This window comes from Gracilinanus agilis, chromosome 3 (assembly GCF_016433145.1).
Source record: "Gracilinanus agilis isolate LMUSP501 chromosome 3, AgileGrace, whole genome shotgun sequence".
In the NCBI taxonomy this organism is placed as follows: domain Eukaryota; kingdom Metazoa; phylum Chordata; class Mammalia; order Didelphimorphia; family Didelphidae; genus Gracilinanus; species Gracilinanus agilis.
Window position 1 is genome coordinate 277,362,148 of NC_058132.1, and position 12,855 is coordinate 277,375,002.

At 36.5% G+C, this 12,855-nt stretch overlaps 1 protein-coding gene across 2 annotated transcripts; it reads left to right on the forward strand.

The window, feature by feature from the left end:
• Positions 1-1,841: 1,841 nt before the first annotated feature.
• RBM43 (RNA binding motif protein 43) lies at positions 1,842-10,253 on the forward strand. Of its 2 annotated transcripts, XM_044666589.1 has the most exons (5): positions 1,848-1,985; positions 4,042-4,108; positions 4,329-4,536; positions 6,766-6,857; positions 8,950-10,253. In XM_044666589.1, exons 2-5 carry the CDS (start codon positions 4,076-4,078, stop codon positions 9,739-9,741), a joined length of 1,125 nt encoding a protein of 374 aa, XP_044522524.1. In that variant the 5' UTR covers positions 1,848-1,985; positions 4,042-4,075; the 3' UTR covers positions 9,742-10,253. The 2 variants fall into 2 exon arrangements, with proteins under 2 accessions (XP_044522525.1, XP_044522524.1); XM_044666590.1 differs by lacking the exon at positions 4,042-4,108 and having other exon boundaries at positions 1,842-1,985.
• The last annotated feature ends 2,602 nt before the right edge of the window (positions 10,254-12,855 follow it).

Here is a 12,855-nt window from a genome sequence, read left to right on the forward strand (position 1 = left end):
TCAAATAAATATCATATAAAATCTGAGTATGCTATAATTGTTATTTCTAAATGCATACATATATAATATATAGAGAGTTATTACAGCTATCTGAAGAGAGATCTGTATCTGTCAATCTCTCTAATTCCTTTTAGGTCATACGGGGTGGCCTATATTCAGTTAAATTTATTAATTATTGAATAGGCACAGAAGTTCCAACAACAAAACTGTGAGGGAAAAACTTAGTTTGCTGTGGAATTTGTTCAATACAGATTAACAGTCTTTAATGCTAGAAAGAACATGAAAAATAGGCCTCGCCAAAAAAAAAAAAAAAGGTTCTCTCGAAAACATAAAACATCTTTTCTGTGATCTGAGAAGTGATTTGCCAGATTCAGGAGGCTAGTTAGTAATCAAAGCTGGTGGATAGTAGGATCCTGACTCCTGGAAGTCTAGCCTTTCCAATGTGTAACTACTTAGGAAAAATAAAGGTATATAAGTGTTCTTTGTTTCCTTTAAATCTAGATATAAGAACTTTTACTATAGGCAAAAAGTTCCAAAGAGAATACTTGTGCTGTATAGAGCTTTTGAAGACATATTGTGATAGAGGCTGCATTTCCTCTTCTTTCACTGTAGGGAGACACAGTTTGTGCCTTCTCAGATCTTTCCAGTCTTCACCACAGTCCTTCATACTAACAATCACCTTTTGGTCCAAGAAAACTTTGTGGCCAAATAACATAGAAACAAATTAGTTCTATCATTCTTGCTACCTTCTATTCAGAATACGAGGTCAGGCTTTCTTTTGCTTTGTTTCTCTTGTCAATCTTTTTCTCTCTCATTCTGTCCCTGTCTTTGTCTCTTTCTCCAAGGGCATAAAAAGGTATGTGTGAGAGAGGGCTGGGGGAGGGAGAGAAAAATGGTTGGAAACATAGGCACAGGGAAAGGGACAGAGTCAAAAAAGAGGAACATAAACAGAAAGATTGTGGGATTGAGAGATTATTGACAGATTTAAAGAGATTTAGCAACTTCTTTAGAATGCTTTAACTCAGTTCAACGAATTTATTAATTACTTATCATGTGCAAGGAACAGGAGTTAAAGACAAAAAAAAAATCTCTCCCTTTCAAGAGTTTACATTCCATTTCTTAGGATACATGTAATATCCTAATAATAATAAGAAGAATAAGAATATATAAAATCAAGTATATAAACTAGAGGTTAAAATCCCTTTTTTACCTCTCACCCTAAGTGTTTTGTGAACCCTAAAAGACTATTACTCCTACAATCTAGAGACCCCAAACTTGTGGTCTAGTGAGATCTGATGAACCTTTCAGTTCGAAATTCGAGGATCCTCAGGTATTTAAACTCGTAGCAACATAGGGAAAGCAACTGAGTCGGGAATGTGTGCCTTTGTAAGTCAGTCTCTCTGGTCTGCTTCCTCATTCAGAAAAGGGGAGGCTGAGGTACTAGAAGACTTCAAACTTCTCCATACGGTCTAGAAATCTGACATAATAGTGCCCTGCTCTACGAGGAAAGAAGGCAGGGGTAGGCAAACCAAAGGAGCTGCAGCTACACTCTGCCTAGAGAGAGAATAAAGAAGAAAATAGGAAAGACTTTGATGTCCTTTCTACCTTCAAAATGCAACAAGATGGGAAAATGTGAAGTGTCAGGAAGAAGTAGTATTGCTAGAAGAGAGACTGAGGACTTGCATGTAGAGAGTGGGGAGAAAATGAGTTTCTCAAACGCCACCTCTCCCAGAATCAAACCCTTCTAGCTCAGGGAGCCGATCTCTTCTCCCGTTAGGAATTTGTCTGTCCCAGCTGCAGCAGTCACGAGAACTGCAGGGAGACAGGGGTGGAGTTACCCGGGTCCCCAACCTCCTGCTGAGTGCCAGTCAAAAAACTGCCGGAGAAGGAAAGTGAAACTTAAGGGTAGACTGGTTTCCGCCCCGGGGAAAGCCTTCTTCCGTGCAGTCTCGGGGTTTGGGATTGAACGAGCTTTCTCGGCAATGGTAAGTTGCTTGTTTCCTTCGTCTTTCTCCTAACTCACTGCATCCCCCTCTTCACCTCTGTTCACTGTCCCTCCCCTCCTCCTGCCTTCTTAATTTGGAGCTTTTTTTCTTCCGGTCTGCTGCTAACCCTAACCCTTCTCGGAAAGTTTAAAAGACGAGAGGCATGGGCAAATCTCCTTGGCATACTTTGAACGAAGCAGAAAGGTAGGAGTTAAGTTGGATGAGGAAGGTCCAAGGGAGGGAGACAAAGGAAAAGTCGCCAACAATCTCGATGGTGTATAACATGGCAGCATCTGGACATGGGCTTCTATACATGTGTACTATATAAAGCATAGGCAGAGACAGGGTAGGTAGTATACCCTGCCTGGTCCCTAGCTGCTAAAAGACATCTGAGAACCCCTTTAAGTAATCTAGGAGCGATCCTGTTGTTAATACTCCGCAAAGACCTTAGTCAGTGTTGTAGTTAGTTCAACTCCTACATACTGTAATTAGAACTAACGGGATCTCAATTCTCTTGTTGTTAAGATGATGATGATACACACAAACAAAAATGACAACCATTACAAGAATTTACGTTCTAGTTTTTCTTTAAGGTCCCTGATTTGTCATTGCAAAACAGTGCCTCTGATTGGTGCCTGGTCACCTGTGCCTCTCAGAGTTTAACCATTTCTGTACTGTCTTTTCCATGGCTGACACGGGTATCCAGGGATACTGAAGAGGACTTCGCATCTGGAAAGAGCAGTGTAAATTTTGGCCAAAAAAAAATAATAATAATCACATTGGAAGGTTGAGAGGGGGGTCAGATCTTTCTGTAGTTGGGGGAAGAACTGTAGAGGAGAGTATGGGGTTTTCAGAAGCCTCAGGCAAACCCAATTTCTAGTCACAGGGTTCTTGAAATTCCTTGATCAAGTACAAAAAATAATTAAATTCAGCAAACCCATAATATATTATTTCACTGAAGATATTACTTCTTGATTATGTTGCTCAGATGTTAGCCTTCCCTGATATGTCTAAGTATTTTCTTCCTTCTTTAATTTTCCTGGAACCCTTTGCTGGGACCTCTCCTTTTACTCTTTTGTCTGCTTCACACTCTCCTTTGATAGGATACCTGCAGTTGAATTTAATTTTCTTGATGGCAGAGACTATTCTGACCTTTGTTTTTTGACTTTCTATCTTTATTCTGGAGGTAGCCTTGAAAATTCTTCCCTGAGTGTTCAGATAAGTTATCTTAACCATCCATAAGAATGCTTTAGTGTTCTTAGTTTTCCCTGCAGACTTGAGAAACTTCTAGGACCCACTGCAGGTTTTTGCTACACTTGAGTCCTAATGAAGAATTGTCATAATGCTTTTCAATGGGTGATTGCTGATATCTACATGGTGGTGACACCTTTGTTTTATGAAACTTCAAATTTACCCTTGTCCCATGGGAACTTGCCTTTATGAAACTTCTAGATGACCTCTGTCCCAGCCTGAATAGGCCGTCTAGTGCCCTTTGAGCACTCTGGCTAGGAATAGTAGATGTAGTCAAGTCTTAAGGACATTTTTGTCTTCTAAAGAAGTTTCTCTCACTGTATCTAGGCCACTCCCAGCTCCTCCTTACCTAGGCTTCTTGTAAGGTCAGTTACCCTTCCTTTTTTATACTTCCTAAAGTATATGTAAGACCCCAAGTTCTTCAATTTGATAGAAAATTCCCATTCTTGGTATTTTCCTCAGAGACAAGAGTTCCCAGAGTCCCAGAGCTTGGCTCTATGTCAGTGGTTCCCAAACTTTTTTGGCCTACCACCCCCTTTCCAGAAAAAATATTACTTAGCCCCCTGGAAATTAATTTTTAAAAAAATTTAATAGCAATTAATAGGAAAGATAAATGCACCTGTGGCCATCACCGGCTCCCTGGATTGCTGCAGCACCCACCAGGGGGTGGTGGCGCCCACTTTGGGAATCACTGCTCTATGTGGTCTGTGTATGACTCTGTGTGGCCACAGAGCACTGTCTCCTTTGTCCTGATTAAAGACATGTTCTTTTCTAAATGCTTTGGAGGTTCTGTGATTTTTTTCAGGTTGACACTGCTGTCTGTCTTTGGAGTCCAGAGCATGGCAGCCCTTAATCTCAAGAAGTTACCAAAGGTATCTCTAAATAATTTTGGATACCAATCATGTAGCTAGAGGTGGTCCCTATTTTGAGGTTATTTCCAATAGTAAAATTAGTTTCACTTTCAGAGAATATCCCTTTTTATTATGCTGAGTTCTTGGCTTATATAACTTACAGAAAATTCAAGGAGGGGATCAAATGCCATTTGGGTGAAGCTTTTAATTTTTAAGGTTCATTATCCTATTTCTTACACAGGCAGCAATTCAAAATGTTCAAGAATATGAAGCATATGAAAGAACAATTATAGTTTCTAATATTCCTGTTGGAAATTTTAATGATGAAGTCATGGCAGGTATGCTGAAGAATTATTTCCAGGCGGCAAATAAATATGGAGATGTAGAAAATGTAATCTATCCAACAAGAATCAAAGGAGGTGCATTTGTGACATTCAAGGAAATAAAAGGTATTTTAAAATGTACTTCTTCCAAATGAGAAAAATGTGTTTACAACAAAATGAAAAATAAATCCGTTGAAATGCTGTAGGGGATTTGGTAAGTCATTGATAACTCTTCTTTTTCATTTAATTACTTAAACTAAATCAAAGAAAATACCGAAGAAATGTAATCCAACCTGGGAGATAGAGAACAAAAATGTTTATCCAGGGAATGTATAATAAGTGAAGTAGGTGAAGAGACAGTAAGATAGCATCTAGTTACTCTTTTTTTTTTTTAAATTTTTTTTTTAAATTTTTGTTTTTTTTAAAATTTTAAACCCTTAACTTCTGTGTATTGACTTATAGGTGGTAGAGTGGTAAGGGTGGGCAATGGGGGTCAAGTGACCTGCCCAGGGTCACACAGCTGGGAAGTGTCTGAGGCCGGATTTGAACCTAGGACCTCCCGTCTCTAGGCCTGGCTCTCAATCCACTGAGCTACCCAGCTGCCCCCCATCTAGTTACTCTTGATAAATGCATGCCACTAGCCTTATATGAGCTACATGATAAAGCACAGAAATAATCCATTGCCAATGATCTTTAAAAATTCTTGAGGATTGAGTATATGACAAGCCCAATATAACTTGCAGCATTGGGATGTGGTAGCTAAAACAACACTGGAATAAGCTAATTTAATAATTTAATAAAAGCAAAATGTTCAGAATGAAGTTAATAGTCCTAATAAATTCTGCTTTGGTTAGACCCAACTTGTCAGGTATGGATGCCACATATGAGGAATTTGCACCTAGATCCTCTGTTTCTAAGAAATACAGCTCTATTTCCACTCTACCACATTACCTTTCATACATAACTAAGCTGTTGCCATATCTTTCATTTCTACTTCTACAACATTTCTAAACCCACACAACCTTCAGTAGGCTCTTATCCCATTTCCCCAGGACAATTAGAACAACTTTCTAATTGATCTTTCAGCCTCATCTCACCTACTCTCTTCCCCACATTTCACTTCTTTCCAACCGCTAAAAATGATTTTCTTAAAGAGTAGACCTAATCGTATCACTCCTACTGAATACACTTCAATGTTTTATAACATCCTTGAGTTCAATGACTAGTCTTTTGCCTCTTTTTGTATTAACAGTGTTTATAGCACCAGGCCTGGCACATACTAGGGACTTAATAAATGTTTGTTTATTGTTTGATTCTTTTTTTTTTTAAATTTTTAAAAATTTTCATTTTTAGAAAAATTTTTTCCATGGTTATGTGACTCATGTTCTTGCTCTCTCCCCCACCCCTGATTGATTCTTTCAATGGCTCCTTTTTGTTTCAAAGACCAAATTGAAACTCTTCAGTTTGGCATTTATAGTCATGTTCAAATCTACCTTTCCAAAATTATTTTACATTATTGTCCTTCACATACTCTGGTCATTTTCAGTCATTTCTGACTCTTTTTGACCCCATTTGGGTTTTTATTGGAAAAAGTGCAGGAAGGGATTTTCATTTCCTTCTCCATCTCATTTTACAGATAAGAACACTGAGGCAACCTGTTAAGTGACTTTTTCATGGTCACATAACTAGTAAATGTTTGAGGCCAGATCTGAACTCAGGAAGATGATTCTTCCTGAGTCTAGACTTGTACTCTACCTACCTAGGTTGCCCACACACATTCTAGAGTATAGTCAAATTGGCCTTCTTTTCCATCTCCTGCCTTTTTTGACAGCTGTCCCCCATGCTTAGAATTTATTTCTTCCTTAAGTTTATATGTTAGCATCCCTAGGTTACTTCCGTATTCAGGTTGTGACACCCTCATGAAGCCTTTCTTCAACTCCATAGCTAGTAGTGCCCTCCACCCAAACACTTTGCATCCATTTTTTACAAACATGTATATGCATATATTGTCACCACTGGGAGAATATAAGTTTATTGTAGTCAAAGTTTGTTTTATTTTTGTCTTTGTATATCACTTGACTAGCACACTACCTGGCACATGTCAATGATAAGTCCTTTTCAATTCTGAGATCTTATGATTCCATGAATAGAAATATTTTTTTCATTTGAGATAGAAGGATATTTTAGTACTAATATGAGTTTATTCTTAAAAACAAATTTCCATATGAAGCATCCTTTTGGAAATGAGACTACAAATTCTAAAAACTGAACAATTTATTTAGATGTTTACTTTTGATGGGAAAATTGAAAACTGGCAAAAACACGTGAGAATCTACATTTTTTTTTCCTACTTAGATGTTGAGAACATCCTTAAAAAGAAGAAACACTGTCTAATAAAGGAGGGACTACTTCCAACTTGCCTTACTGTGTCTCATTTTAGTGAAAATGTGAGTATATGCTTCGTGCTAAGCGTATTCCTAAAATTCTATATCCTCCATGAATCTTTTCATAGTATGGACAAGTCTGTAACAAAACTCATTCGTCTTTCCCTTCAAATACTCCCTTCTTTCATACTTCGCTATTCCTGTCTATCCAATTACCATTGTCCAACTCATTTAGGCTTGTAACCTTGGCATCATCCTCATTTTATCTCTTACATTCACTCCACATATAAATATGTTGTTCAGTCTCATCATTTCTACCTTCCCAGCATCTCATAAACTTCCTCTTCTTTTGTATTAATTATCTCCTATTTCTATTATTGCAGTAGTCTTCTCATTACTCTGCCTCAAATCTCTCTTCACTCCAATACATTCTCTACTTATCTCGAATGTAGGTTTGGCTATATAATAACATGCCCTGCTCTCCTTTGGATTCAGTAAACTCCAATGGCTCCCTATTACTTCCAGGATCAAATAACAAATAACTTTGTTTAGCATTTAAAGATTTTCACAACCTTGTCCTTTCCTGTCTTTCTCATATTTTCCTTTATTCCCCTCCACATACTTATTATTATTATTATTATTATTATTATTATTATTATTATTATTATACTGCCTGGTTGTTCCTCACATGTGATACAATCTTTACCAGTTCTCTGCTTTTTAATTTTCTGATCCCCTGTCTGGAATAGTTGTACTCTCCACTTCTACATAGTGTTTTCCCTGCCTTTTTTCAAGATTCAGCTCAAATCCTACCTTTTTCTAGAGGCCTTTCCAGGTCCCTTCATACTCTTTCCTCTTCTTCTCTTTCACTTCCCCCTTATACTATCTTCTACCTCCTTCTTTTCTCTATCTTGCATGTACTTGGTTGTTTGCCTGTTGTCTGCCCCACTAAAATGANTTATTATTATTATTATTATTATTATTATTATTATTATTTTTATACTGCCTGGTTGTTCCTCACATGTGATACAATCTTTACCAGTTCTCTGCTTTTTAATTTTCTGATCCCCTGTCTGGAATAGTTGTACTCTCCACTTCTACATAGTGTTTTCCCTGCCTTTTTTCAAGATTCAGCTCAAATCCTACCTTTTTCTAGAGGCCTTTCCAGGTCCCTTCATACTCTTTCCTCTTCTTCTCTTTCACTTCCCCCTTATACTATCTTCTACCTCCTTCTTTTCTCTATCTTGCATGTACTTGGTTGTTTGCCTGTTGTCTGCCCCACTAAAATGAGTTTTTTGAGGAGAAGGATTGTGTTTTGGCTTTTTTTCCTTTTTTTTTTTTTGGTAATCCCAAGCACAGTGCTTGGCATATATTAGGTTTTTTAAAAAACAAAACAAAACAAAAACCCTTCCTTTCTAACTAAGAATTGATGCTAAATATAAGTTCCAAGACAGAAGAGTAGTAAGGGCTAGGTAATTGGGGTTAAGTGACTTTTATAGGGTCACACAGCTAGGAAGTATCTGAGGCCAAATTTGAATCTAGAACTTTCTATCTCTAGGCCTTTTTCTCTACCCATTGAGCTACCTAGTTGCCCCATATTAAGTATTTAATATATGCTCGTTGATTGACCGACAATCCACACAGCCCAAATTCGTGTGAGGAACAACATTTATACATAGTACAAATTTTCAATCTTTAAAAATTTGGCTTATATTTATGAGATATTATCATATGTATTTTCTATTTATGTCATTTAATTAAAATATGTAAATATTTGGGTGCTTGGGGGAAGGATATTTTGGCATAAGATGATATTTTGGAAAAGGCACAAAGGATCTGGATAAATACAAGGTAAGGGCTTTGAGCAAGAATGCCCAAAACAACGAGAAGAGAATAAGGGCCTAAAAAGAATTGTGGAAAACAGAATCCTAAAGAGCAACTTGAAATAGGCTCTGAATTTTGGCCTTGGTAAACAGTGTAATAGGAGAGTAGAAGCAGGAAGTGTAACAAGAATGTGATTTTATTATTTCAGATGAAAGCTAATTAGAATCAAGACTAAGTCAACAGACATAGAAGAATGAATATATATAAAAGGTACATTTTGAATATGGCTCTTTTAAGTAATTTATTTCAATTTTTCCCTTTTAAATTTTAGGTGATTTATTGCATTTTTGTTCACCTTGATTTATCTGTTTTTGGAAAGGAAGTTGTTCTAAAAAATCTGGTGACAGAACTTAAGGAGAAAATCCCATCCTTGGATTTCTGTACAGTGCAACCTAATGGAATGGTCATTGTTAAAGGGTCATTTTTAGCAATCAAGAAGCTAAAGGAAGTTCTTTTGTTAATGGCAAATTCTCTTCATGGAAACAATACAAATTTTGTCAGTCTGAGAAAAAAGAAGAAAAAGAAAATCTCTCCAGTATGGAGAACACCTATGTCATCATTCCAGTCTACAATGCCAAATACTGCTGAAAAAGAACATATAATTGTCCTTGATACAAATGTATTTAATTATATGAAGTATGGTAATGAAATATATGGGAAGACTTTAAAAGAATTTAACATTGAGAGTAAAGAGATAGTTAATGATGATATCACCACCCTATGCCTAAGAGGTCCTCAGACAAGTTCTCATTCTGATCACTTGGAAAAAGTAAAGGAATTAATTGAGGAATTTTCATATTCTCTTTCCCTTGAGCTTCGAAAAGAAACATTATCTTTAGATGGAAAAGATATGGAAAAGAGGCAACACATTAGATTGGCATGCCAAATGTTGGAGCCTCAGTTTCCCCAGATTCTGGTTAAATATCATTCTAAGCATATTGACATCATAGGGAATTCTACTGATACCTATCAATTTAAAAAACTTGTCATGCAATCTGTAGGGGGAAAAAAAGTAACTTCACCAAGTACAGTGCTACTAGATAAAGTGTCTAAGGACTCTTAAACCTTTCCTCACAACCAATAATTTTTTAGGAAAAGATAGACTTAAATCTATCTTTAGAAGATCTAGAGGATCATCATTATGCTTCTGTCAATATCATAAACATGTAGAAAAATATGGATTGGTTCCAAATAAAATTCCAACACAAATCACGCTAGATTGACACAACATATTTTAAAATCATATCATCATTAATAAGTATCGACTTGGTAAGACTACTTGATTTTTCAATATTCTCTTCAATTGTGAGCATGCGATTCCTTTGGTTTTCTCCTTAAGATTTCTTTCCCAGAAAACCATCCTTATGACAAAGGGAAAATATAAAGATGACAGAAAAACAAAATCAGTAGAACTAGTCAATATTGAAAAAAACTATGACGTTTAATGCAATGTTCCAGACACACAACACCCTACCATCTCAGTTCTTCTTTAAAGGGTTGATGAGATTTCTTCTTTGTTTCATCATTATAATTTCACAACATTCAGTTTTGATAGTTTTGTAATTGTTATTTCTATTTACATTGTGTTCTTTGTGTATGTTGTTTTTCTGGCTGTTTATTTCACTTTGTATCAATTCATGTAAGTTTTAATTAATAAGTCTATAATTTTTAATAGCGCACTAGTATTCCATCATAGTAGGGCCCCCTTATCTGCAATTTCACTTTTTGAAGCAGTTTCAGCTAACCATAGTCAACTGAAAGTGTTGGAAGTCTATCTGGGAACACAGGAAGTCCATTTGCAATAGTGATCTGCCCCTAGTGATGTTCTTTTCTGTTTCTACTTTCACTTTTTTTAGGACCTTTTTTTTTGTGTGTGTGGGGAGTGGAGGGAGGCATGGATTGCTGAGGGGCAGGAGTTAGGGGAGAAAGTTGGGTCGTCTGGTATTTGCTATGGATGCAGGGGCCCTATTGTGTGTGTATGTGTGTTCTACAATTTGTTTATCCATTTTGTAAATGCTGAGCATCTACTTTGTTTCCATTTCTTTGTTACAATAAAAAAGTGTTGATAGAGATATTTTGGTGTATATGGTGCCTTCCTTTATGGCAATGACTTTATCCAAAAAAATCTTAAGTAATAAATGGTATTCTTCTAGTTGCTGTGTAGAACTTGGCAGAAAAGGCAAATGCTTTTATTTTCCTTTTTTCATAAAATTGTTAAAGATAAAGAGTTTGAAAGAGAAAGATTACAGAGAAGACATTTTCCATTAATGAACCTTCTCTTGCTTCTAGGAGTTATATAGAATACTCTATTTGGTTTTTGAAATTTTCCATCTTACTTTGTAGCACTCTTCCCCTTTCCCTTCCCTCTCTCATACAATGTGGTCCAGTGATGACACACTAGCCTTATTATTCCTTGAACAAGACACTCCATCTCCCAACTCTAGAATTTTGACAGGCTTTTCCCCATGCTTGTAGCTCTCTTGCTTCTCACATCTACCTTCTAGCTTCCAATGGCTTCCTTCAAGTTTCAGCTGAAATCTCAGTGTTTGCCCTTTCTAGGCCCCTTGACTGCTAGTCCCTCTATTCTTGTCTACAATTTATTTCATATATATAGTTTGCACCTAATTGTATATATATTCTCTTCTCAGTAGCTCCTAGGGAGGAGAGACTATCTTTTACATTAAAAAAAAAATCTCTTGTGCTTAGCATAGTGCCTATAATAATAGTTGCTTATTAAATACTTGTTGACTGATTAATTGGTCTGTTTCCAGAGATTAAAGAGAATTAATAAACAATGAGAGGAAGACAGGCACATTCATAAACAATTGGTGGAGTTGTACACTGTTCCAACCATTTTGGAAAATTGCAAACTATGTTCCAAAAGGCATCAAATTAGGCATACCTTTTCATCTAGTCATACAATTACCAGACTCATATCCCAAAAAGATCAAAGAAGGAAAGGATCCATTTTTACAAAAATATCTATAACAGGCAAGGAATTAGAAACTAAGAAACCCATCCACTGGGGGATAACTTACAGAATAGGCATGTAGTGGAATAATACTATGTCAAGGACAGAAGGGAAAGGTTGAGAGAAACTTGGGAAGAATTGTATGAACTGATGCAGAGTTGTGATCAGAACTTAGAAAAACAATTTATACAACAACATTGCAATACAATACAATAACATTATATATGAAAAACTTTGAAAGTCTTAAGGACTTTAATCAATGTAATAACTAACCAGTCCAGATGAATTATATATACCATCTACTTCCTAAAAGAAGGGTAATGAGTATAAGCTACAGAATGAGACATACATTTTTGGACATAGCCATTTGTGGGAATTTCTTTTGCTTGACTATTCTTATTTATTGCAAGTTTTATTTTCTTTTAAAATGGTTGGCAGTGTGTGATAGGGAGAGAAAAAAAAAGATTGCTAATTGAGAAAAATTAACAATAGGGGACAGCTAGGTGGGTCAGTGGCTTGAGAGTCAGGCCCAGAGATAGGAGGTCCTGGCTTGAAATCTGGCCTCAGACACTTCCTAGCTGGGTGACACTGGGCAAGTCATTTAACCCCCATTGCCTAACCCTTAGGGCTCTTCTGCCTTAGAATCAGTTGATTCTAAGACAGAAGGTAAGGATTTAAACCTTTTTTAATGAGAAATGAAATCAAGACTGGTCTAAGGTAAGTAAATTTTATTTTTGATTATGCCTTCTGTAAGAACAAAAGTCAATTGGAAATGTGATAAATGTGAACAGTTTCTCTTTCTAGAAGTTATCAGGCTATTTTTCTTTTTTCTTTTCTTTTTTTTTTTTAAACCCTTAACTTCTGTGTATTGACTTATAGGTGGAAGAGTGGCAAGGGTAGGCAATGGGGGCCAAGTGACTTGCCCAGGATCACACAGCTGGGAAGTGTCTGAGGCTAGATTTGAACCTAGGACTTCCCTTCTCTGGGCCTGGCTCTCAATCCACTGAGCTACCCAGCTGCCCCTGGGCTATTTTTCTTTTGAGGAAATGATGCCCTACAAATTATGTCTAATCATGCCCTCAAGGCAAAAAACAAATTGACAAAAAAATTTATTTATTGGGGAGTAAAGAAAATAAATCACCAGTTATCTTTTGCCAATGAAGCATTTTTCTCCTCTAAATTTTAATTCTAAACTAATATTAGGTT

Bases quoted from the DNA above. Each gene is read 5' to 3' on its own strand.
- RBM43 (XM_044666589.1), top strand. From the start codon at position 4,076: ATGGCAGCCCTTAATCTCAAGAAGTTACCAAAG. The intron at 4,109-4,328 runs GTATCTCTAAAT...TTTCTTACACAG, and splicing joins ATCTCAAGAAGTTACCAAAG to GCAGCAATTCAAAATGTTCA. The intron at 4,537-6,765 runs GTATTTTAAAAT...TTTCCTACTTAG, and splicing joins GACATTCAAGGAAATAAAAG to ATGTTGAGAACATCCTTAAA.